The sequence below is a fragment of the Branchiostoma floridae genome, chromosome 9 (assembly GCF_000003815.2).
Source record: "Branchiostoma floridae strain S238N-H82 chromosome 9, Bfl_VNyyK, whole genome shotgun sequence".
Classification (NCBI taxonomy): Eukaryota; Metazoa; Chordata; class Leptocardii; order Amphioxiformes; family Branchiostomatidae; genus Branchiostoma; species Branchiostoma floridae.
The window spans coordinates 23,358,793-23,385,424 of NC_049987.1; the positions used below are offsets into that span (position 1 = coordinate 23,358,793).

Consider the following 26,632-nt stretch of genomic DNA (forward strand, 5'->3'; position numbering starts at 1 on the left):
ATCGTATGACATAGCTGTCAACCTACGCACTGACATCAAGACAAACCCACGTGTAAGCCCACACAATAAATAACATCCTTTGAACTGAAGCTGACTGATCCAAAACTTTTAACTATAATTTATATGCAATTGTCTCAAAGTTAAACTTAAAAATCACCTGTCGTGTAGAGTTACAATATACGTTTGAGAAAAAGTGTGAACAGTAAAAAAAACAGAAATCTTTCTCTACAATACAAAAGTGTTATCTACAATAGCTTAACAAGAACATGACTTTGTTCTTTGTATTTTAAGACCAATGTTCCTAATTTTACAGCGCCATATATCGTAAAAGCCGGCAAAGTAAAAATAGCTACTGGTACATGTATTACGACAAAAGCTGAAAAAAGGACTAGCAACTGCCAGGTACTGTAAATGCAGAAACATTTGCGGTGGTTTTATGTTCGCGTTTTTTGCGGTGGCCGCTTCACCACAAACTAAATAACACAGCGTACATTTTTCCATGCATGGCAGTAAGAGACTACAGTAGCGCATGGTGCTACCGCAAACTTATAACCACCGCGAAAAGTCCTTTTTCCCACTACCACAAAATTAAATCTCTGCGAACTTAAATGTATTTACAGTATATCACAGTATAACTTACAAGTACCAATGTGTTCCTAATAGCATATAACAGTTAGAGTTGTCTAGACATTAGGTCATCTAGAGTGGAGATCAGCTTCAAAAGGAACAAACCCTTCACTGTTATCAATGTCATCAAGTACTAAAGGGATGAATGGTTAGATTGTTCTTTAAAATTGCTACATATTAGTGATAGTTCTATTGCTGACTATATGTACATGATATACATTGTACCAGTCCTGTTACAATTGCTGTACAATTAAGTTCTCTCTACGTCAAAGAAGAAACAAAAGTTTTGTCCATTGTGACTCAGACATTCTTGTAAGTTGTATACCCGGTAAGTTACCTTAGCTAGTACTTAGAGTACAAATCAGGTAAATATGTGACCTCATAGGCTAAATATATGTCACCTACGGTATAACAGACATCAGCTTCAAAATGAAGAAATCTTTGAAAGGTAAGAGAACAAAAGTTGTATCTATTGTGATTCATTATTGTTGTTGTTGCTACGGTCATTAGCCAAATAAACAAATGACGCAAGCTGTCTTCTGTGGTCATACCAATGACATAATGAATTGTTATTGTAACTGTCTAATGAGTAAATGCATGGTTGACCTGCCCCGGGGGGATTTTACTCACGAACTATGTCATTTTACCTACCTACCTACCTAGCCTCTACCAGGCTCCCAAGGCTGCTAGAAAAATATTATATATTATATATATATATATTAGTAGAAATTGGCCAAATAGACTGAAAAATAAATGAATGAAAAAGACTGAAAACACACCAGGTCGCAAACTGCACTCTCAGCCAGCCAACTTGTCTGGTGTGTTTTCAGTCCATTTGGCCAATTTCTTCTATTTTTCCAGCGACTCTGGGAGCCTGGTAGAGGCTACTGCCTACCTAGTCCTTTGACCTTTTGTCATTTTGCACGTCTGTAAATGACAGCTATTATTACTTAATAATATAGTTATGAAAGGTAACAAAAAACAACATAGATGAAGTGCAGTAGAGAGGTCAGAGGTGCTTGTGTAATTCTAATTTGTATGTAGGCACAAAATACTGTAAGATATACGACAAACAACAATTAAATCTACATCAAACATAAGAAGAAAGCTTACCATCAATTTCAGTCAAGACAGAAACCGTCCCTCCTGTCTTGAACCAACTTTACCTCAGCTAAAACTGGCTACCTGGAAGTCAGAGAGTCTTTTATAACGTCTAACATCTGTCCTGCTTCCGTGATGTCATATCCCTTAGCCAATCGGGTTACATATTAACTAGGAGATTACGTAGCCAGAGTGTCTACATACCACGACGTAGCCTGTCTATGTATGTATGTCCCCTGCTAACAGTGCAGCCCCAGAGAGGGACGTCACACTGACAAGCGGCTACACACTTCCTACCATTCCTGCGGTTTGTTGGGGACTGTATCCAAAACAGCTGGGCAAAAGGGCTGAGGTTGCTAAGGAAGACAGGATGAAGAAATCTGCCCACACAACACATTTTTAGTCTCTTCCAGTACAGCCTATAATGCTTCTATAGAATTGAAGTATTTGGAATGGCCGCACAATCAAAACTTTGTCACACCCAAATTACACCCAAAATGTATCATACAAAATAATCATCATACAAATTAAGGCTCTGTAGAACAAACACAAGCCTACATGTACCTTTCTTTTATTATATAGCCATATGCATTATGTCATAACTGTACATACTAGTTATATTTCAGCCATACCATAGGTATGGTGAAATGTATTGTATTCGTAATGTTTCTTTCTTTCTTTCTTTCTCCTGTCAAATTTTCAAAGCGATTCATCTCCGCCGTTTCTGGACCAAATGACTTGAAATTTGGCACAAGGGTAGAGTGGGCCAATACCCAAATGTGTTTTTTTTATTTTTTTCATATCTGCTCCTTAAATGATTTTATTGAGGTTTTATTGCAACTTTTGGACCAAGACTGTATATTTTGGCCCCCTGTACCATGGTATTACATCCAAATGACCTGAAATTTGGCACAGAGGTGCCCTAGATACTTATTCAAAGGATCCATGTATAATATGTAGTATAAATCACTTCAAAATGGCTCCTTAAGGAGGTTTCCGTGGGAGAGTTTAGGATAGGTAAGGTTGGAGTGCCGAGGTTACGACCTCTAGGTCATTCTGGTGTGTCAGGGCCACAGGTGTGCCAGGTAGATCCAATTATCTACCTACCTACCTAGTCCATAGACATCCAGGTGGTTGGTGGACAAGGTGAATCCAATTAATGGCCAGCCAATGAGCGAGCTTATTTTGCTGGAAGAGTCCATTGTTGGACAGGGGGTGTATTTTAAAATTTACTTTTAGACTTTGGTGATAATGCCAATGTTTTTTTTAGCGGAAGTGTTTTCGCACTGATCCACTTGACATAAGACTACTACTGGGACAGTCCATTTTTGCACATAGGGGGGGATTTAAAAAAAATCAGTTTTGGACATGGGTGATGATTCCGAATTCCATTTGTTAAATGGAAGTTTACCCCCACCTGAAGACTGTACATGAGGAGGATTCGGCAGCCAATCAGCAAGCCTTGTTTTATCTGGAAGAGCCCATTCATGCACGGGGGACTTTTTTTAAATTCAGTTTTGGACTGGGTTGCTTCTTATACAAAGGCCATGTACTGTGAGTATTTCTGGACTTGTCTATTGTGCAATTTCAAACAGGGTGAGCTGGGAGATTCCATTCTTCGACGAAGGGGGTATTTTTTTAAAATTCATTTTGTGGACTTCGCTGACTATTTTAGCTGATATATTTTTGGATCGCTCCACTTTACATAGGGGTATAACAGGAAGAGTCGATTCTTGCACAGAGGGGGGATTTTTTGCAAATATGGTTTTGGACGGCTGATGATTCCAAATTCCATTTCTTAGCGGAAGTGTTTTTGGAGTCGTCTATTTTTTTGAGTCCATTCTTGAAGGGGTTTTTGTAAGATTCATTTTTGCTCATAAGTGTGATTAGTAGTTAGAAGTCATTTTAAGCAGAAGTGTTCCATTTTTGCACATGAGTGATTTTGGAACAGTCTATTGTTACATGAGGAGGGAGATGGCTGAAATATGCTGTATTTGCTCTCAAGCAAATGTCGGCCTTTCTAGTATTAGTTAAAATCATTCTTTATCAAAAGATACTGTTTAAGGAAAGCAACATTGAATCCCACTCATATTGGCCATACTTGGCCAAACATGTACTAGTTATTATACAATACCGACGTACATGATGTACACAATATTGCTATAGTGTATCCTTAAAATTTATTGGCAAGTTAAAGAGTACACTTTCAACAATGTCAATCAGTTTGAATGGCTAGTCATGATAGCAACAGTGATGACCTGCTTTCGACCCTTAATTAAACAATTAGCTGAAATGTTATTTATCTTTAAGTTAATGACTGACAAATGTTGATGTTCATTCTGGTGAATATTAACCTTAAAACTATGGCCTCATATCGCCTGATCCTAATCTCAGCTTGATGAGTGAAAACCTTTGTTTGCCAGGTCCAAATAGTTTGAACTGTCACATCCGGCAGTCTTCCGTCACAGACTGGGAATTCCCTGGCACAGATATGAGTTGTACGTCACTCTCTACAAAACAAGGATAATTCTCCATTGGGAGGGGACCTTAGGTGCCCTAGCTAGCTAGTGATCTGTATAACACAATACATATGAATATATCCTATATTATTCAATCAAAATTTCATTCAATCATTCATTCATTCACTTACTCACTTGCTGATAGTAATAGATCTTACCAACCTTACCAACTTTGAACATTACTAGTAGGCCATTACAGGTGTATTGTGTATAAACACTGGCGTTACAACATAGGAGACGATACACAAGCACCAACGTCACATACCTAAAATACTATAACAATTCTCCAGTGTAAGAAGCAAAACAAACTTGACCCAGCCTGAATGGCGCTTATTCAAACAATGTACTGAACTGATCCTGGTTGATAAACTTCAACTTGTAATTAGGTCCTGGTTGTACAACACTTCAAATTACATTTTTGATAAGACTAATAAAGGTTGTTGTTAGTAGTTGTTAGATAAGCAAAGTAACAGTCACTAAATCAAGCTAACTGTCTTGCATATACTTTTAGATTTCAGTGAATTTTACTATATCTGAATTTTGCAGCTATACAAATCTTATAAGGTCACAAATACTGTACATATATTCTTCAAACCTTAAACGTTTTACTTAATTACTCACCTATGACTTGAAAGTGGTACCTGTTGGCCCGTAAGCAATATTAGCCCTTACCTTTACCTGCCAGGTGTGTTCTTAAATGGACTCTTGACACCTTACAGTACATCTTAAGCATGTCACAAGAGAATGACTGTATAATACATTAATCTCACTAACTCTCATTCTCAATTAGTCACCAACTTAAATATGGACATTACATCTAACAAACTGGTACTGTGCAGTATGGCCTGGTACAATCTGGAGAGTTCTATTTATAGCACAATCATGACCTCATCGCAAAGGGGCTTGTTTGACGCTAAGTGTGGACTGAACCAAAGTTCAGGGGAGAACACGCCCCCTTTTCTGCCTGACCTGTAGTTGTATACTGTAAATGCATTTAATTTCGCGGGGATTTAATTTCGCGGTAGCGGGAAAGCGGACTTTTCGCGGTGGATTTAACTTCGCGGCAACACCATAGACTGCAATCTAATACCATAATAGAAAAATGTTCGCGGTGGTTTTAATTTCGCGGTGAAGTGGTCACCGCGAAAGCCGCAAACATTAATCCACCGCGAACATTTCTGCATTTACAGTACTATACAGTCATACCTGTAGACCAGGTACATTGTGTAACACTGCACAGTGACATGCATTTTTCTCTCTCAGGTTGAACAAGGCCCCTCTTGTGCGCGAAAGGTCTGTACGTAAGTTGGAACTACACTACGGAAGGGCAAAAGTCTTTGTGTTTGTGCTTGCCAGGTTTGCGAGTTGTTTTTTTGGGGGGGGGAGGGTACTATACTGTATACAATGTACATGTACCGGGGGTATGTCCAGTCTTCTGACTGTTTTTTAAATTTTATGGCACACGGCTCCTTTTTATAATGCAAGCCAGCTAATAAAAGCTGAGAGCTGGCTACAGAGAAAACTGTAGTACAACAAATGACTGATAGCCTTTATATATATACATGTAGGTACACTCATGCCCTATTGGTTGAACGCATAACTTGCCATTAAAAAAAATGAATTTTCTGTACTAAAGCAAGGAAAGTGCCTGATAAAAAATGGGATAATATTTCTAAATCTTTAAGTAGAACTGCCATACAGTGAAGAGAGTATAATGAGAAAAAAGGCCCAACTCCTCAGCCTGCTATAACTTGCAGTGTACAAAATACTTTTCCGAGCCAGGTTGCACAATGTGTTTAGAAGTAAGTTGCACCAAGCAAAAAGTGGTTGCAATGTGCAAGTGTGCAAGTGGGTATTTTGCACGCTGTTATAAGTATAAAAGCACTGAGTAGAAAGTGTAAGTGAGAGAGGGGGAGGGGCACAGCCAAATTTTGAGGAAATGTCCTTGACTCTTGAGCAAAACAATCATGATGTTGAAAAAGACACACAGGAATCAAATCAAACTTTGGTATAATTTACTACTGGTCCAAATTCTTATTCTATGCATTTGCAGGTGCATCTACTGTGCTTTCCAAAAGTGCAGATTCAAAAGAACCGACTTTGTTTACATCTCATTTGATTACACAACAAGGTTACGCAACCAGTTTTTCCCTTTGAATCAAGGACTCTTTGCCGATAACCCTGGAGCAATACAACAAAAAAAGTCAGAGGCGTATTCAAACTATTAGACTCAAAGACCAAGACAAGGGTGCAACTTGTCATCACATGTTTTTGATTTGATAGAATGTTGGATAAAAGAAACTACAAAAATTTCTAACTGGTTTACATGTATAACTTGTTAACTACTACTTTCAAAGCAAAGCACACATGTATGAGTGAGTGACCTTGTCAAGTGGAACATAGTTTTGTGATATCTGCTAAAGATTGTGACTAGTACAGTAACTTTCATAAACTGGCACCTCTGCCCAAAACAAGACACTCCATCTACAATCCTTCCAACTGCAAGTGCCATGTTCTTCCCTATGTACATTTTGTACAACAAGACACAACCACTGCTTCTTTTGAGAACTTGTGCAATTAGCACTGGCCTTACACGGAATGTCGGAATCCATGTCCTAAGGCTATATGTGTGATTCACACGAGGAAGGCCGGCGTTGAATGGGGAAAAAGATTGTGCGACAGATAATAAGATAAGATGTTTTGGTGTACATTCTCTTCATTGCGACAATAATGAAGCTAGACAGATGTTTAGTAAGTACTAGTAAGTAGGTAGTATGATATCGGTATATCACATGGGGCAAAAGAACATTGATTACAAAATATCCAAATATTTGAGGTCAAATAATGTGATAACAGAAATTTAAAAAAAAATTCATTTAGGAACATTTAAATTTCTAACATTTAAACAATTATGTGCAACAGCCACTTAACACTAAATATAATAACATTAACAGGACCACATAATAACCACATATTCCTGCTATACACAAATGCTCATTAGATTTCTAGTGTTTTCTACAATACCTTTCAAACTGATTCTACTAATACAGGTTTCACTATAAATTTGCATAATTTACATGTTTGCCAAGGTCTTCATTTAAGCAATTACTTGAAAGATGTCAACGACCCGAAGTTGCAAAAATACATGGAAAAAGTCGACAGTAACTAAATTAGCTACCCAGTGGTTCTGAATAACTGAAGCTGACTCACTACTTTTTCAGGAAACGGTCACTTTGTTTCCTGCTCAACAAAAGATGACCTGAAGTTACACTGCAATTATGATTAAAATTTAATGGCCTATTGCTCCAAGCAACAACAAAAATGTTCCTCCCCCTATTAGAACTCCTAAATTGCTTGATTTGCTTCGATGAAATGGTAATAAACAAGGCCCACTTTAGACTGACAACAGTTACATAGTCGTGCGACTGTCGTTGTCCATGACGTCTCTGGCAACAGTATTTTCAGGCCAATTCCAAAAAGTATCAAAATAGTTGTGCGACATTATTTTCTCAAATTATCTGGGTGCAACCTCAGACCTGGACATAATCTTTGGCTATGGTGCACCCATAGCCAAAAATCACTTATGTGCTGCTGCAGCTACAATTTTAGTTGCACAAAAGTGCATAACTATGCACCCTGCTCACACTTAAAACACAGGTCAGGCCATACATTTTTCTGGCCATGAACAAGCTACAGTATCCAGCATCCATGGTGATTATATCTAGTACACTGATAGAATAACGAAATACTTTTTGCTCAAAATAAGTGCTCAAAATACTTTTTTCAGCCAGGTTGCCCAGGTGGCAACCTGAGTCAAAAGCCAGGTTAGTTGGTTGCGCCATCGACATTAATTCAGTTCAGGTTGCCCCACTTCCAAGATATTACTTCCTTCAAATCAGCTACTCATCAAAAAAAATTTCTTTCAGTTGAATGTAAAGTTTAACTTATGCTTTATCTTTAATATGCACATAGATGGGGGAAAAAGTCATTTCCAAATTTCAGGTTGCGCACTGCGCTACCTGGGTTCAAAATTAAGATGCATCAAGCATGCATTTGCAAGTGCGTATTTCGAGCAAGTTGCAGTGTGTAAGGCAATACTGAGGAGGAAGTAAAAACTGGCACAAAGCCCACCAGGCGAGTAAACACTACATTACAATCAGTGATGGTTATCAGCTTTCACACCACCTGTGAAAATGGACTCTTCCACAGTTTCACAAGGGGGGTGCCAGACTTTACGAACATAATATGAAACTACTGTAGTAAGAGTACTATAGTAGATTTTCATTTATTCCCTTGTCAGATTAAAAAAAATGTAAAAAAAAAATGTAAGATGAATTAAACTGAGGAACAGATTTAATCTGTGCCCTTCTCTGCTTCCAAAAAAGAGGAATTTTTTAAACCAACCCTGGCTTTTTGAACCAGTCACTCCGAATTATTTTCTAAAAATTAAAATAATGTCAATCAACTGCCCATTGTCACATGCATATGTTTCTACCATGTACAAAATGTATTTGCAATTAGCCTGTCAATGACTTGAGAAAAACTTTCCATGCATTAAGATTAACACCATTTTTTCCCTGACTCTGAATGGTATTCTACTCAGCAAAAATCGATGAAATATTCATTGTGTACATAGAAAAAAAACATATTACAGTACCAGCATGGTAAAAAGTAACGTAATTACGAAAATTCGAAAACGTAAACACGGCGTAATTACGATCGTGTACACGTTTACGGTGAACACCAGATTACGGTGCCGCTAGCTCATTAACGCTAATGAGGTCGATAATGAGCAGCGTGTCCTCGCCGTAAGAACTGATTAGCGCCTTGATTTTACGACAGCGTGAATAGTAAAAATGCTGTAAAATCAACCTAAGGCAGCCTTCCGCTGGTGCAGTCTTTCGGGTTGCTAGCGGGCTTAGTACGTTCTCATTTGTATAAAATTCTTATTTTGGGGGGTAGAAAAGGCAATCTGCAACACAACTTTTATACTCTGAAGTGAAAACACAGGTTGGATTTATTCGATTGTGCAATCCATCCGAAGTTTTCTGCATTCAAAGCCACGCACTTTATAGGTCGTTGACCCCGAAAGACGCAGCCTGCGTGGATAGGTCGTTGACCCCCAAATACACAATGTGCGTGGATATTTGCGCGGCGCCTCTAGGAGGGAGCAGTATTAAACTTTATACTTGCTCTTCTGAATAGCTTGAGACAAAAAGAGGTGGGGAATGATCACAGTGCAATCACCATTTTGATCGATTCATGCAAAAGTTCATTGTACGGATCAAGACAAGCCGGTTTGACAAAACATATCATATTCTATAGCAGATAAATAACACATTTACCGAGATCGAGATCTATTCTTGTCTTTGACTTTGTCTTGCACTTGTCGACAAAAAGACTGAAATTTTTGTTTTGTCTTCAACAATCCCTTGTAATCAGCTGCGAAAACTCGCACGCTGACGGGAAACACGCCCGTGTCGTTTTCCGAGAGCAGAAGCAGTCCTGGGTTACTTTCACATTTACTAACTTAAACAAGCCACAACACTAAATAGGCATCACAATTTTTTTATGTTGGAAATAGATTTGACAAAAATTGACCAAAAGTGGACATTCAATGTTTCGGCACACCCGTGTCGGCCAACTGAACGCGAGGTAAAAAAAGTTGACTTACACCGAGCGCCGGCCTTACGTCTAAACAAACACGCATGTTCCTTAGCAACACAGCTTTTCTGTACAACTCTTCAAATTGCAATTGATATAGCCAAAGATTTGATTAAAATTTGAGCGTTGTAACAAATAATAGCCAGAAATCGGAGAATCGTCTGGGATCTGGATAAAACTAAACTAGAGATTATGATATGAGATTTGATGCATCCAGCGCGAAACAGCAGCTCCGAGATGGCCACTACAAGTCAAATATACACTTTCCCACGGTGTGTCGTCTTGATTACATTGAAAGCAGATCGCGGCCTTTTGAAGATCGTGCTGCCCGCGCCGGACAATCTGAAACTTTGCCGATCGCAAATTCAATCATTTTTGACAGCCAATCAGCGAAGAGGAAAACTGATAGCAAAAATAAGTTGACACTTGTCGCGTATAAAGTAAAACGAGGTTCTGTCGCTGGCGTTTGAAGAACCCTGAAATATGGCTCACAAAAGACGTGTTGTTTGTGTATAAAAAATAAATGAGAGACTTTCAGTTTCAAACCTAAAATCGATAAAACGGATAATAAAAAACGATTTAGTTATTTCAGTAACCAGAACCTGGCACAAAAGATTAAATCCTTGCATTTGTAAATGTACATTTTTGTATAAGTCCAAATTTGATTTCTTTTACAGTTTTTAGTTTCTCCGGAAATGTCAGACAGCTAGTGCTGTCAAAATTGATTGATTTTGTCGCCGGCGCCCGGCACATATGATACTAGATCAAAGGACCGCCGCCCCGTACAACTTGGGTGTAGGGAACTTCTGACGTTCTGTACTGGGATTCCCACGATTTAGGGGACGTTCTAATAGTAGCAGATGGGGACAATTATATCAAGAAATGTCAAAGTAACTTTTTTTTCAAAAGATATGTAATTTGGCCAGCTTCCTTTGAATATGTAGGAACATTTAACAACCGTTATGGAATATTTAAGTTGGCATTTTGTTTATTTCAATGAACTTTAGAATCACCCCATGTGTGACGTTTCCCCCTATTATAATAGACTGGTCCAATACTAGTTACCGGCTACGCTCACTTATCGGAGGTTTTGCAGCCGGACGACGCAAGTTTTCGGTGCTAAATTTGGTGTGGCATTGTGATGAAAGTCTTGGTCGGGTATTTTGAGACGTCTTTTTTTTTTTTTAATTTTAGAGAGACGGAAACACCATCACAAAAGATGGAGTTTTGTAAATCGAGGCGTAAATTTTCATTCAAACTGTACCTGACTCAAGTATGACCAAGGACTTTGGCACAAAGCAATATCACCGACTCAAGGATGGGGGACGGAGTGATCATGATGTAATATTCCCACTACAAATAGATCGCTACGTGCGAAGTTCTCAAGGAGTATTAAATAGATCTGTGGACTATTTCAGGCATGTATGGTTCGCATTAATGGACTATTTGTACGTATAAATTGACTACATATAATGCTTGTAATATGAATATATATAGGATAATGTGTCTGGTCATAAGCTATTTCTAGATAAATTGACCATTAATTAGACGGCATTAGCTACTTTTCTAGGTTACGAATTTAGGTTTTCGTCGGCCGCCCTTTTCCTTGAAACACTGCTGCTCGTCGAGGGTGCAACTCGGCATCAAGACCTACCTGTTGTCTTGGGTCGGAACATCGCCATCGGACGTTCCTCGTCGTCGGGCAGTCGACCTACCTGTTCCTGGCGGAGCTCTTGGGACGGAACATCGCTGACGGCGGCTCCTGGTCGCCGGACAGTCGACCGACGAAATCAATACAGGGCATACTTTTATCCTTATGTGTTTTTAATGTTGTTGTTAATCGTATTTTGTCTGTGTATCTGTTCAAAGTTTTGTTGACGTAACTAACATTATATGTACTTCTACTATGTAGTTATACATCCGTCGCTACTTTTCTAAGCTAGGATAAATTAAAGGGATTGGGTTTCCATCCGTTGGCTTCCTCGGCCCACTGCTGATCGTCGAGGGTGCAGCTCCGCCAACAAGACCTACCTGTTCCTGGCGGAGATCTTGAGACGGAACATCGCTGACGGCGGCTCCTGGTCGTCAGACAGTCGACCAACGAAATCAATACATACTTTTCAGTAACATAGCATACTTTCATCCTTATGCGTTTTTAATGTTGTTGTTAATCGTATTTTGTCTGTTCAATGTTGTGTTAGCGTAACTAACCGTACATGTTCAAAGTTGTGAAGTCGTAACTAACATTACACTTACTTTTACTATGTATTAAGACTTACGTTAGCTAGCTACATTTCTAAGCCAGAATAAAAGGATGCGGGTTTCCATCCGTTGGCTTCCTTGGCACACTACTGATCGTCGAGGGTGCAGCTCCGCCAACGAGACCTACCTGTTCCTGAATGAGCTCTTGGGACGGAACATCGCTGACGGCAGTGGGCAATTATACTCCTCTGTCGGCTAAACTCCTTCCCCAGCTTTATGTTACTGTTTTATGCCACGGAGGAATCTGCTTGGAGATTACGCTGACGGCTGCTCCTGGTCGTCGGATAGTCGACGCAAACTTACTGCGGGGAATACATTCAGCCTTGCAGCTATCCTAGATTCTTATGTCCTGGTTTAACAACTGACACCAATATGATTGCAATAACTGTATAACTGTCACGAGCGCTTAATTTTGAAATATTGATATAAGCAGTAAGGATAGCAGGAAGGAGTACATCGTACATATATTTAAGAAATTATTTTTTTCCGATTCATGCTGCAAGAACTGTTTTTTTTTTTGGGAGGGGGGGTATGAATGAGCCCTTGAACGAAAACGAAATATACAATCTACCGCTTGTAAAAAAAAAGATCGCCGTCAACAGTGGTGACGATCTATTCCCATTTTAAACTTCGTTTATTGATTTTATTATCTGCAACTACACTGTAATTGCGAACTTCCCAGAATTTCCGGTGAAACTTTTAAAGCTCTTTTTGAGAACACTGAAGACCCCGGGCCCATTCTCTGGACTCCTATATACATATACACTACGTCACAACATGTAACGTTTAAAACCTGAAAGGTAAGTTTATATCAGATTTTCCATCATCATTCTGCTGCTACCCGATCGACCATCATCTATTCCAAATGTTGGAAATATGTTAGGTAAATCGCTATTTATAAAATGTGCTAATGTATATGAAGAAGTTTCGTGCCTTTGTCATCACGATACATGTTCCAAAATATTCAAAATATATACGTCGGTACTTAATATCGCTATCAAGTAGAATAAACCAAGAAAAAAAAAAAAACACGGCGGAAAAACAAGCTCTGTGTTTATTGTTGTAACAATGAATGAATGAAGACCTTTATTGCGCATTTTTGCCATAGCGGGCTGTTAGACTTAAAGTGCAGTTCGCGCAGGCCCGATCTTTGAGAATTGAATATGCCGACAAACTCAAAGAAGCCGCGCCTCGGCCGCATGTGTCAATCAAATTTAGCGTCGCGGTGGGAGGGCACGGGTCAGACCCATTTTTTCTACAATTCTACCGTCCGGTATCTTATAACATCTACTAAACACGCAAAAACATCTATTAGTTTCGATTTCAACAATGGAGGCCTCATATTTCCACTCAAAACCCCAAAGTTTGCCAACATTTTCCACTTTGTAAACGCCACACAAAACTGTATACACGGCTGTGACGCCGTAATTACGGCGTGTACACGCCGACTGTGTGACATACCGAGGAGAAAAGTGTCTCACTATGGCATTTTTGGACGTTTATATTTAATAGGAAGCGAGGACGTAGTAGTTATAAAATGATTGCACCATTCCAGATATGTATTTGTCGAACCTTAAAGATATTCCTATCAAAATTCGAAGGTGGTTTTCCGAGCGCGCGCTGGTGTATGTTCCCGATCGCTGATCATGCCCGGCGGCAATATCAAACCCGCCGGTGAAAACCGGTTGAGTTATATTTTCGGCAAACAGGAGCATTTTTATTGTGAAGTTGTATCTGGTTCCGTATAATATTTGAACACACGTATTTATGCTTCGAGAAATACTTTCAATTCATACAAGAGAACATGGTTATGAGGATTGTTCTGCTATGCAGTCTACATTTTGTTCGGAAAATCACAAAAGATCGGCTCGCGATTTACTAAGTACTTAAAAAACAGTCTAGTTATGTTACGCATGCGGCGGTACCCCGCCCTCCGGGTCAGGCGCCGCTAAATTTCTGCCGCAAATCATGCTGTTTGATTAATAATTAATGACGTTCTCATGAATATTCCGTGTACACGGTGTTCAAAACATGAATATTCTGAATATTACCGACCGGTTTCCACGTGATACCGCCCCGTAAATACGGCCGTAATTACGATCGTATTTACGGCGTGTTCACGATTACGCACACCGTAATTTACGGTAAAGTTTACCGTGCTGGTACTGTATAAGGATACAAACAAGTACAAACTGCAAGTCACTATGGCAATTGTGGTATTCCTATTGTGTTGCAATAAAAACAAATTAATTATTCACCCTACAGTGCATAGCATGAGCATGTTCAAAGTTCAGCATTGCTCATTAACTATGTAGGATATTATAGCCACCTTACTTACTTGTAAAATATGACACATAATTTTGCAATAACAACGAATACTGATAATGAGTGATATGTCCAAGTTTATAGAAGATTTTTGGTCATTTTACCAAGGATTGTATCAAAGCAAGTTCAAATGAAATGTTCGTTAATTGCGCTGAGGTCATTGCTCCAAGGAGGAAGTGACAAACTACTAGTAAGTCAAAGTCTACATGCAAAACATGTACACTATCCAATTAAGTTTTAAATCAGTCACGACTCAAACACAACTGTTCGTAAGCCGCAAGCTATTCTCCTGAACTTATGTATAACCCTTCATAAATGAGAAGTCACAAAGAGCAAAGATTCTTTGAACATGTATTGTCGAAATGCAGGCTTCCAGTTTGAGTCCCTATATTATAAATAGCTTGGGTACCATTCTATTTATTTGTAAAACTAACTACTAAATAAAAGCCATCCAGGCTAGGATTTCCCGTCAATAAACTGTTATTTCATAAGTCTATATGATATTACTTACTGTATACAGCCATCAAAAAATACTTATCATGATGACTTGCAGGGTCCTAGCTGAGGTATACTTTTTACAACACATTGTGACAGAAATCTGTCACAGTAAGCTGCCTATTATTGAGAACTTGTCTACTAATTTGTTGCTACAGCTCTATAAAATTACTGGTAACAAACTGTATTTCCTTGTTACTCTGATAGGGTAGTGAGTGTACTAAAAAGAATTCGATGAAATCTACAATGTAGCATGTCCAATTACTAGTATACTAGTACAGTAGTAGTAGCAAGACTGGAGTACTATTTCTAGTTCTATACCCAGGCTGAAGGCAGTCTAGTCCCGTAATGGAGGAAATGTCACTAGCTATAGGCTATCACGCTCCAAAGTACACATTAAACAAATTCTCTGAATAAAGTCTTCCTTATGAGCTTTCCTGTAAATTTTTACCAACTTAAGGAAGCCAGGTTCTGGCCCATTCTTGCTAAGATCCCGTCACCTGATATGAACACACCCCCTATTTGCTTGAATTAAGTCTTCCTTGTGAGAGCTTTCCAGTAAATTTTACTCGTAAGAAAGCCAGCTTCTGGCCCATTCTGGCCCATTTCTGGCTAAGATCACACCACTTGATGTGAACACACCCCCTTTTTGCCAGAATGAAGTCTTCCTTATGAGCTCTCCAGTACATTTTACTGGTAAGTAAGCCATATTCTGGCCAGTTTCTGGCTAAGGACTTACCACCGGGAACGGGTTTTCTGCGCGTGGAGAATATGCGCGTGCGCGTGAAAAATTTGCGCGTGAAAAATAAAGTTCCTGAAATATGTCAGAAAATGTGCAGCAAGGAATTATAAGGCAGAAAAATTTGAACCTATGATATAATTTCCCATCTGTTACCTGAATTTTGGGTTTGAAAAAACCCTAATTTTTAGATCCCTTGGGAATAGGTTAATTTGCATATTTTGAACATTTCAAAATCACCTAAATTTGACAGAAATACATGGAAAAATGACTCATATGAGGTTTTATATTGTAAAATGTAACAATTTGAGGCTTTTCTCCATTTTAGATGCTTCATTTTCTCTTTTTTGAAGAAGATTGTTTCACGCGCAAATTTCAAGCTTTTTTGCGCGTGAAAACTTAACATTTAAAAATCACTTTAAAATCACTCAGATCGAGATTTTGTACTCAATAATACAACAATATGATACTTAATTCCATTTGGTGCCATCTTGTTTGAGCTTTTAAGTATAAAACTGCAGAAACTTTTTTAATCCCTTGGGAATCAGCTAATTTGCATAGTGTCACGCGCAGATTTTTCACGCGCAACTTTTCATGCGCAACTTTTTCACGCGCACAAAACCCCATCCCCTTACCACCTGACACGAACACACCCCCTTTCTGCCTCCACCTCAAGGAAGTAGCCACCTGTGTGTTGACTTTTCTTTTGTTTCGTGTGTTGGTAAATTTGAGCAGTCAGCTGAGTTATCTTGCACATGAAAGATAAGAGGGTGCAGGGGGTACTGAGATTATAGAGGGTCTCCATGGAGGGGGGTGGGGGTGATTTCAGAAGAACACCCGTACATACTAGTAATATTACACTGAAGCCAAGAAAAGTAAAGTCAAGAAAGACTATCACACAAAACTTTGTTGCTGACTATGAATTACGTGAATAAGATGGTTTTTGCTATGAATTACGGGAAACCAAATGGACTGCCTACTCTACGCCTTATGGAAAAGAGCATGCAAGCCCAAAAGTATATACAGTAGCATTATTCCTGTAAAAGCCATCAATGTGCAATGATGAAGCAGATTGAACTTAGCTAGGAGCTAATGAATTAAAGCCTTATAGTTTTAATTGAAAGGATGCAATGAGGTAACTATAACTATAAGATTACATTTCTGCAAAATTGTATTTTTGTACAATTATAGCTCTCTTGGCTCTTAAATTGAATTGAAATTGCCAGTAGCAAAAATTTTTATTTTGGAATAAGATAATATTGGCTACATATATCATAACAGGTCACACTGCTAGCCTGATAATAGAAAAGGGAAGACATTTAAGCTTCTACAGAAAACACGTACATTTGTATTACGGCAAACAATATCACGAGTGGAAATCGACAGAAGTACCCACGACTTTTTTAGCCTGACGGAAAAGCAACGGAAATATTAACACTTGTGGACTAGGCATGTTCCAGTGCGCTATTTTTAATTGTGAAGAGCTTTCTTTGGTGACTACAGAATGTTGAGGGTTTGAACTGGTAATATTTTTAGCTTGCAGGCTAACACGAAGAAGGAAGTACTTCTAATATGTGCAAGAGTACTTCTATAAGTATAACGGACAAATATCGTCCAAAATTACATATCCGGAGAAGACTTGAAGTGGTTTGAAAATAGCTGTTCAGAGTGGGCAAAATTAGCAACAGACTACAACAAATATAAAACTCAGGAAGTCATCAAGAGGCTATAAGAAGGAAGCAAATCAAATGAACAGCGTGCCAGCATGTGTGATGATACAGAAAGGCACGTGGTACAACACGCTTTCTGTGAGAGAGCAGTCAATGGAACTGTGTGTGGCATAAAGCACTAGTAAGTTTCACCTGAGTCGCCCACACACGGATATCATTACAAGTTGAATCATGTGTGTAAACAATTGCAAGTTGTGTTTTTTGACAAACAAACCAACAGTTCAATATTTTACTATTTTATGAGATGTTTTAATTTCAATGGCCTTATAATTCATTCCGTTCAAGGGCTGTGTTTAGCTCTCACTTCCGCTGTCCTTGCAAGTATGAGGAACAATATTGTACATGCACAGAACCGAGTTCGACCGCCCCCCTCCCCCATCACCGAAGGCGGAAATAAAAGACTTCAAAAATAAAAAGGCGCTCCGCGCAAGCCTTTTTCGCTCAAAAATCCCCCTTGCTACGGTAGCGATCGTATCTAGCATGTCTTGTGTACATTTTGAGGCTAGTTTGACCCACCTTAGCGCGAAGCTGGCGCTCTTTCTCGCCCTCTACCCGAACCCACTGGTTGGAGGAAGTCGTGGGTTCCGCCGACGAAACGCTCAGCAGAAGCACGGTCACTCTGAATAGCGTCTCTACCCGCTGCTTCGCCGCCATCAACTGCTCTCTCACACCGGCTGGGACGACGAACTCACACGGCCCCGACGCCTCCTTCCTTTCCTGGTCCGCCTGCATCGCTTCGAAGGAAAAAAATCACAAAGTTTTTAAACTACGGGCTTCTGCAGCGAGCTGCGATCTCTCTCCATGTTTGTGTAGTTCGGGGGGCGAACGAAAACGAGGCGGGGTCATCACCAGGGGTCACCGATAGCGTCAGAGTTGACATTTACCTGTGACGTCACACCTACGCACGCGTTTCAAAACTTTAAAAACACGCAAACAAACACGCAAAAGTTGTTGACGATTAGTGTAATAAACTGTGAAAAACTGGACCATTGATTTCAAGGCTTCTTTAATTACTTTGACGGATGTTGTTATGAGTCATTGCAAATTGACCAGCAATGCAGGGGAATAGCAGAGGAAGTTGTACATGTAGGTTGGCGTATATACTACAGGATAGTACACGTTTATTGGGGTCACAGAAAAGTGTCGAAACAACAGAACTAAGCTCAAAGATGGACTTACACGCTCTGCAGTCAAAGAATAGAGCTGTTATCAAATTTTTTCCCCGACTGACCACAACAAAATCATGAAACTGCGAAAGTTTCGCTCTCATTCCCAGGATCATGTTGTTGTTTTCCGCTTTCTTGGAAGGCCATACAAACGTCTCACCCCCTTCCTCTTCCGCGCGTCTCACATCGTGACCGTTTATAGCACTTACGACACGAAAAAAAGAGCGTCACGTGAGGATTGCTCAACTTTTACGCTTGGTCAGCACTTTCCTTTCTTCTTTCGCTGACTTTATAAAGTTTTGCAAAGTTTCAAAATAGGCGAATACTAGTTTGAAGATCTGTGATCTCTTTTAACGCTTGATCTGTTTTACACTTGCATTTCCGTACTACTAAATAGCAATCGATGTATTGTATTTTATATTATTACTGATTTAGCGTCTTTTAGTCCCACTATCCTCTTTGGTCATACTACCTAAAATAGCACTTTGAAGTAGTTATGACTTTTTTTATACATTGTCTCTTAAGTTTATTTTTTCCTCTTGATACAAAGGCGTTTTCTGACCTTAAAACTTTCTCATGGGATACAGAATTGTTTGTCCTATTATCACTATTTAAGACACTTTTTTATTCCATGAATTTTGAAAGTTTCGCGGTGGTACAATGTTTGCGATAGCTTCAACTCACCGCGAACTTAAAAACACCGAGGAAATGATTCTTCTGTCTTCCACCCTGTTTCCTCCGCGAACTAAAAACCACCGCGAACACTCTATTTGGTCCCTACCGCGAAATAAAATCCTCGCGATCTTAAAGACATTTTTACATTCACAAGTAAATAACAGTTAGAAACCATCTCTCACCTTTCCTATCGCCGTGGTCCTTGTTCCTTGTCGCTTCCCCGGTCCTCCCGTCTGTAACGCAGTTGCCTGTCGTACACATGCCAATTTTAGATGACTGTGGTCTGAATAACCTTTCCTTCTTTAATCTTGCAAGTCACCGAGCAGTTCCGGCAAGGAAGTAGCGTTAACGCTGTGGGAGAAAAGTAACTTATTATAAGGAACGCATCATCCAACTTCCGGTAAAGAAAAGTGTCCTATCCCTCTGCAAAACTGGATTATCTGATAGAAATGCACCTGTATATATACGTACGCGGCAGTGTTTTTTCTCAGGTGGGTGTTGGCTAAATCAGTGAGAGTGACCAAGACATTAGATCAGGTGATTTCCGAGGGTACTGAATGATCAGTTGTGAGTGACTCACCGGCACGCTTTCTTAGAGAGTCAATGTACGACGTCCCGCGCTAGTACCTGTATGTTGACAATGCCGGGAAGGTACTTGGAAAGGCGCCAACGTAAACTTGAATTACACGGTAAGACTTTGATTACACCACACGGCGACCACTCTGCGTTTAAGCTGCGACCTGAACTGGATCTGTGCAACCCTTGCCTTTCTAATTTGAATATGATGCGAAAGGTAAATGTCTGACTGAAAGAACAACAAAACACGCAAAGCGCACAAATATTTGTTTTTCTTTGGATGAGATTCGTTGAGCGCTCTGTCAAATCACTAGGTCGTAGGGTGATTGCAGTGTGGTCGCGACGAGGTCGCAGCAAAGTCGCCGCCCTATGAGGTGTGAAGGGATGCGATAATCTTTGTACTGTACGCGTAGGACACGGAGACAGAACAGAAGGCATTTTAAATTTCGTTTTACAACAAGATTAAATGCGTTACAAAGCTTCGAAAGCTTCTATTGACTCAAACGGGCTATTTTCACGCATTAGACTGTTGGGTTTCTAGTTGTAAGCTTTCTACACTGAAAGTCTTTTGACGGTTAGAAGGCAAGAACATCGTGATTGAAACTAACTTCCAAGAACGACCGTTTATGCACTTACCGTTTGGTGAATTTTGGGTTAAAAAGAACGAAAAGATCGGGTGCGTAGGTAAAAAGATTACTTCAGATGTTATACTGGTGGGTTTCTATAGTCTTAACGTCTTTTGACGGCAAAAAAGGAAATTTGGTGTTGTAAGCAGGATATGCACTCACGAGGAAAGGTTTCGAAGAAAGAAGAGATCTGGTGGCTCAAAGGACCATTTTACATTTTACAACAACGGTGTGTATGTATATATATATATATATATATATATATATATATATATATATATATATATATATATATATATATATATATATATATATATATATATATATATATATATATATAATGTATGCCTTTCGACGTTTAGAACAGTGTCAGAAGGCGTAAAACTCCGTTTGGAAAAAAGGGGTTCCTCCGGGTAGATTACGGGCTGTCTGCACTTTTGGACGTGACCCCTACGCTGTCCCATGGGACATAATGTGGCTCCCTGGCTATTTAAGGGCTTGGTCAGGTCCTGGATTTTTTTTTTCACTCAGAGAGTCAAAATTGAAACCCTTGGCCCCAGCAGCAAATAGACGCCGTGATAAGACCACTACCCTCATTATCCTGTAGTCAAATTTGCGACTTCAGTCCATAGCTCGGCCGGGGCTACATCTCCTACGGATACAGGTGCAAATAGGGCCATACGTACCACTAGCATGAAGCACGATTCTAAGAATGACGACAAGGCGTAGACAATTTTGGTCACATGGAACGAAAAAGTCTGGCTCAATGGATCATTTCATATACATGTATTACGCTGTAGGTTTCTATATATAGTGGAAGCCCTCTGACGTTCAGAAAGCCGTGAAAAGTTTGCTGTGTAAGCATGAAAGGCGATTCCGAGAACGTCAAGGCGTAGACAATTTTGGTCACATAGAACAAAAAAGTCAGCTGGCCCAATGTACATCGATCATTTGACATGCAACGATGGTACGTTTCTGTATAGTGGAGAGCCCGTTGACGTTCAGAAAGCCGCGAAAATTCTGTCGTGTAAGCATGAATCGCGATTCCGAGAAGGCGCGCTGACGTTCAAACAAAACGCCAGGAAACCACATGTACCACAAGGATAAACATGTCACAAGCATCCTGGTATCACCATGCGGTACTGTAAATGCTGTAAATGCTCGCGGTCGTTTTAAGTTCGTGGTTTTCGCGTTGCAAATTTACTGCGAACTTAAAACCACCGCGAACATTTTTCTATGGCAGTAAGAGACTACAGTGCATGGTGCTAACGCGAACTTAAAACCACCGCAAACAGTCCTTTGTACCGCTACCGCGAAATTGAATCCCCGCGAGCTTAAATGCATTTGCAGTACCTTTCCGGTCTACTAAGAACACTTTGACCGAGAGAGGTTTTCCCGTTAAAGAGGATATAGACTGTGACCACGCGCACTGAGCTGTCAGTGTACCGCTTCATGGCAGTACAGTACAGTACAGTGTTTATGTACATAAGGCGTTCTGAACATTCTCAAGTTAAATTTAGAAAGGTCGATAAAAACGCCCAAGGAGACGTCCAAATAACCTGTGGCATAACTCTTTCTTTCAGGATACGTTTAAGTTCTAACAAGCTAAGTACAGGCAAGGAGCTCGAGGTTATGTAGGTCTTTATTTAACCTCCTTGGTACAGGCGTCATAAACATGTGATATCTTACATTCACTACAATAATGACTAACGTATTATGCTGTATTTACAGCAAAACGAAAAGACACCTTTGTACTGGTCGATTTTTCTTATTCATCGGAAACCACGCATGTCGACAGCCCTGATATGCAGCCCTGATATGTATTTATCATCTTTGTTTATAGCTGTTTTGACACATAGCGAGATTCTGCTGTGGTAACCGCACAAAAGTGTAACGCACGCGTGACTTTCAATGTTTATAGGGTGACTTGGTGCGTTTCACTCCTGAACAATGCCTTCCGTGTCCTGGTACTGCTGCCGTTACGACATGTACTTGACTTTCTTCTGAAGTCCATTAAAAACAGGTAAAGGCAGTCCCATAGCGTTCTCGAGGACAAAGCGGCAGTGGGTTGTTATTCACTGTGTCTAGGACACGGTATTGTACATGTATTGGAGGAGCCCATCCCTCTCCTTCCATCTTTAGTATTCTTTACACCTGGGTGAAGTGAGGAAGGTCGTCCAAAGTGCCTTTCCCAATTCACACATGACATGACAGGATTCAGACTCGGGACCACTTGGTTCAGAGTCTAACACTGTGCTGTTACGCCACATTACCCGATCATCATCATCATTATATCAGGCACACCCGAAGAGGGCGTTTCAGTCAAATGACTTCACACTGGCTAGGCCTTCAAAACGTCTGAGCAAAACACCCACACTTAAATGCATCATAAGACACATCGGAACATGGCCACACACCCAGAAATAAAACCCTTTCCGAAGGCGTTCTGCCGTCAAAAGACTAGCACCTACGCCCAGGACCATACCGACAGTTCGAAATTATATGTCTTGTATAAGAGCTCTAATGAGAACACTGCTTAAGGGACTATATTTTTGTGAATTTTTAGTAGCAAACGCAACTCAAGACTAGTGGGATTATGACGACATACAAAAACTATCCAAAGGCGCCAAAAGGCTAGAGCCTACGCACAGGACTATAGTCTAACAATTCCAAATTATGTATTGTATGACTGCTCTAATGAGACCACCGCCCAAGAGTGAACGTGAGTAGCCTACGCATCATTAAACACAGGGGAATTATGACTACACACAATGTAAAAAACCCTCTCTGAAATGAATGCGTGGAAATTCTGGCGCCTACGCTCTGAACTACACCAACAATTCCATTTACACAACTCTTTGTGAACGCGATTATATGGGCGTATCCCCGAAACGCCCTTACGTTACGCAGAACAGGGGAGTTCCCTACATTCTTCATTCAAAGATTTGGCTCTAAACGTGGGATGGTCTAAGGTTTTCTCGGGCCCGCCCAAGTCTCTGTACCGTTGAAGGTGACTCACATGTGTGTGAGTTTGACCCCCAGCACGATGACATCGATGTGGTATCGGGTGACTGACCGCTAGGCCGTTCTGTGTCATGTATCTGCCAATGCCGTGTACCGAGTTATACGTGTGTTCAAGTTCAACAAGTTTGGTTGCGCGGGAAGCAGTGGTCTGGATTTTATGTCATACCTGTGACGTGAAAACGGTCGATACAGGTGTTCCGGACCGTGTGATAACTTCTGTATCACACAGGTTCTAAGTTTGTATCACACAGGCTTCTTTCGAGTAAATCGAACTATTTCGAACGGGCCGAATACGGCACGGTTGAGAATTCGAATTCGAATTGCTGTTGTTACAATCTTTTGTTCGAGGACACAACATTTTCTCAACTTCTGGTGCATTTCGCATCGAAATATATGTTTTCTCAGGTGAGTATGACATAAATAAAATACAACACGGTGTATTCCGCATCACCCTCGGTCCCAGCCCTCCCGCAGGGCGGATCACCCTCCGGCCTTCGGGAGCCTGGACCCGTGGTCGGGCTGGTACCTCGGGTGATACGGAATACACCGTGTTGTGCTTTATATCTACCGGGAGCCGGCCAGTACCCCGCAACCAAACCTCTGCTTGGAGAATATTAGTTGGAGCCCCTAGCACCTTGTTCGCTATTTCGCCTAACTTCCTTTTCGGTGACATGTCTTTAATCTATCACCACCCGAGTTGACATATATAAATGATATGTAGCATATCTAGTTCCTCTTTAACTTTACTTGATATGCCCGTGACGTCAAGCTACGTATCAAGGGATGTCCGCTTTTCATGTTGTCAAAATATGCAACAACATTCCAGCATAACAGTTCTGACGGGTCAACGTTGGGTCAGGGTATGCTAGGCCTCTTGGAAATCTACATTATAAGTTGAAGGCGCAACGTAGCCCCCGATCAAAGTTTTGTCCATTTTGTCCAAAGCATTTTGAAAATGAATTCACTTCCATCACTTTGTCATGGAATGCTTTCTTAAAGTATGATATCTTACGCAATACATTATTCACATTCCTGTGTCTAAATACTACAAATGTCAAGATACTAAATTCAAGAAGTAAATTTGAATACAGTATGTCTTTAGATCCGACCGCTCTTATAATACTAAGATACATAAAAGATTGTTTCGTAATTAGAAAAGCTACTGGCACTCACGCTTAGCCCCAGCTGACTGTACAAAGATCTTTGCCATCCCGTATTGTTTATTTAGTAGAATTGTAAAATCTACTCTGTATCCCTGTTTTGTAGTTTGTAGTTCACCATACGAAAGTCATTGTTTGTCGTGTCAACAAAGCATAAGCCTCTCTTGTTGTCTTGGGAGTAAATCGATGGGAATTTAGTTAGATAACACTCCCACTAGCTGGGGCGCTGCGACTGATTGGTTTGACAGATCGCTCTTCAGATTTCAAACATTATAAAATTAATCTTTTTACGCTTGTGTGCTTTGTTACCTTTCTAGTCATACTTTTCCATTTTGCTTGATTAGGCCTGCCTGGTTGTACCTTGATATTATGAATGTCCATGTGTTAGCCTATCTTGATTGGTAATTTAAAGTTTAAGATTTATTTATTTTTATTTATTTATTGATCTTTAGGGTAGTCCCTTCAGTTAACGTAGTAAGATTAACTTTGTATTTCTATACTGTCTGTAGTTGCCCGTTGGAAAGTCACTGTACTTTTTGTTGTGTCATCAAGAAAGCTTGCCATAAGTCTCGTTCCGGTATTATTCCGCCGGTGGGTACTCAGAAGTATTCCCTCCGAAATATGAATGGGGCCCCCAAATCGTGTGTTATGTAGATGATAAATTGCCTTTTATCGCTCCCATGTCATATCGAAGGATTTGAGATGAAAGGTTGTGTATTTCTGACAGGATCGGGTGGAAAAGTTTGGCCATTCGGGCGATTCTCGGACGTGTACGTTTGTTTGTCCTGAGTAATGTGGTCAGCGGGTCACTGAAGGAAAGCCCCACTTTCTGGATAGTATTTATGTGCAGTTATAGATGTTATAAAAATCGATCCACAGGTCAGATTTTGGGGAAAAGTTTTTTTATTGAGTACTGGATAAGTGCTTTTTCAATAGAAATGAAAACATCTCCAGTACAACTGTTTCTTTATTGGATTATAGCCCATTCAAGTTGCATATTTAAGCACTGTTGTAAATAAGGCATCGAAAGTCCGGTATGAGACCATAACGGTTTAGAGGTATGGCGACCCCTTGCGACTAAGGCTATGTCTGCACTTTTACCACATGTTGCATGTAGGAATACGAAATTTTGCGGGGAAAAAACTAAACAATTTTTCTCGACAAAAGACCAACCAAAGCTATGAATGTCCAACTACACGTGAAAAAATCTCTCTCTCTCTTTCTGTCAGTCAGTGAAAAAATACACCACATATATTAAAGTCATTGTCCTACTGAGCCAGTGTATATACAGATAGTTTTATTGCACAACAATTGTACGGGGTACAAAGTATGGCATCTACATAACTACAGTTCCATAACTTAACGCTTATCTAACTAATACAGAAGTTGTAGTATGGGATAAGTTTCTTACAGTTATTGGAGGCTTTTACAATCATTGGAGGAATTTCTAATGTCTAAACCTTCTTTGATATATTTTCCTATATCTGCCATGCAGGGATTGTCACATGTCATGATGTATTTGAATTTGCACTTCAGGTCCATACGAGTTGCACCTGATGCCTGTAGGTGAGTCCAGTATTTTTGTGGGTTTCTCACATAAAGTCGGCATACCGCAGCAAACCGCATCGATTGGGGTAGTAAATCTGTAGTCTCCAAGCAGACCCTACGGTGCCTTAGAAATAGTATCAAAGCTGGCCAGGGACTTGGTATCCAAGCAGACCCAACGGTGCCTTAGAGATAGTATCAAAGCTGGCAAAGGAGTATAGCCGACCAAAGGGAGATAGCCGGCTAAGGGAGTCAAACGGCCACCTGGTGCCCGTATACCAAGTTCCTGGCCAGCTTTGATACTATTTCTAAGGCACCGAAGGGACTGCTTGGAGACTACAGATTTACTACCCCAATCGATACGGTTTGCTGCGGTCTGCCGACTTTCTGTGAGAAAC

General features: G+C 40.2%; 1 protein-coding gene across 1 annotated transcript in view; it reads right to left on the reverse strand.

The window, feature by feature from the left end:
* The window catches only part of LOC118422354 (ribonuclease ZC3H12A-like), a gene marked incomplete in the record, with an annotated part of 30,703 nt that extends 12,377 nt beyond the window's left edge, over window positions 1–18,326 (reverse strand). Inside the window, 1 exon segment of the mRNA XM_035829874.1 lies at window positions 17,979–18,326. Within this exon segment, the coding sequence (XP_035685767.1) occupies window positions 17,979–18,194 (216 nt within the window).
* Between the last annotated feature and the right edge of the window lie 8,306 nt (window positions 18,327–26,632).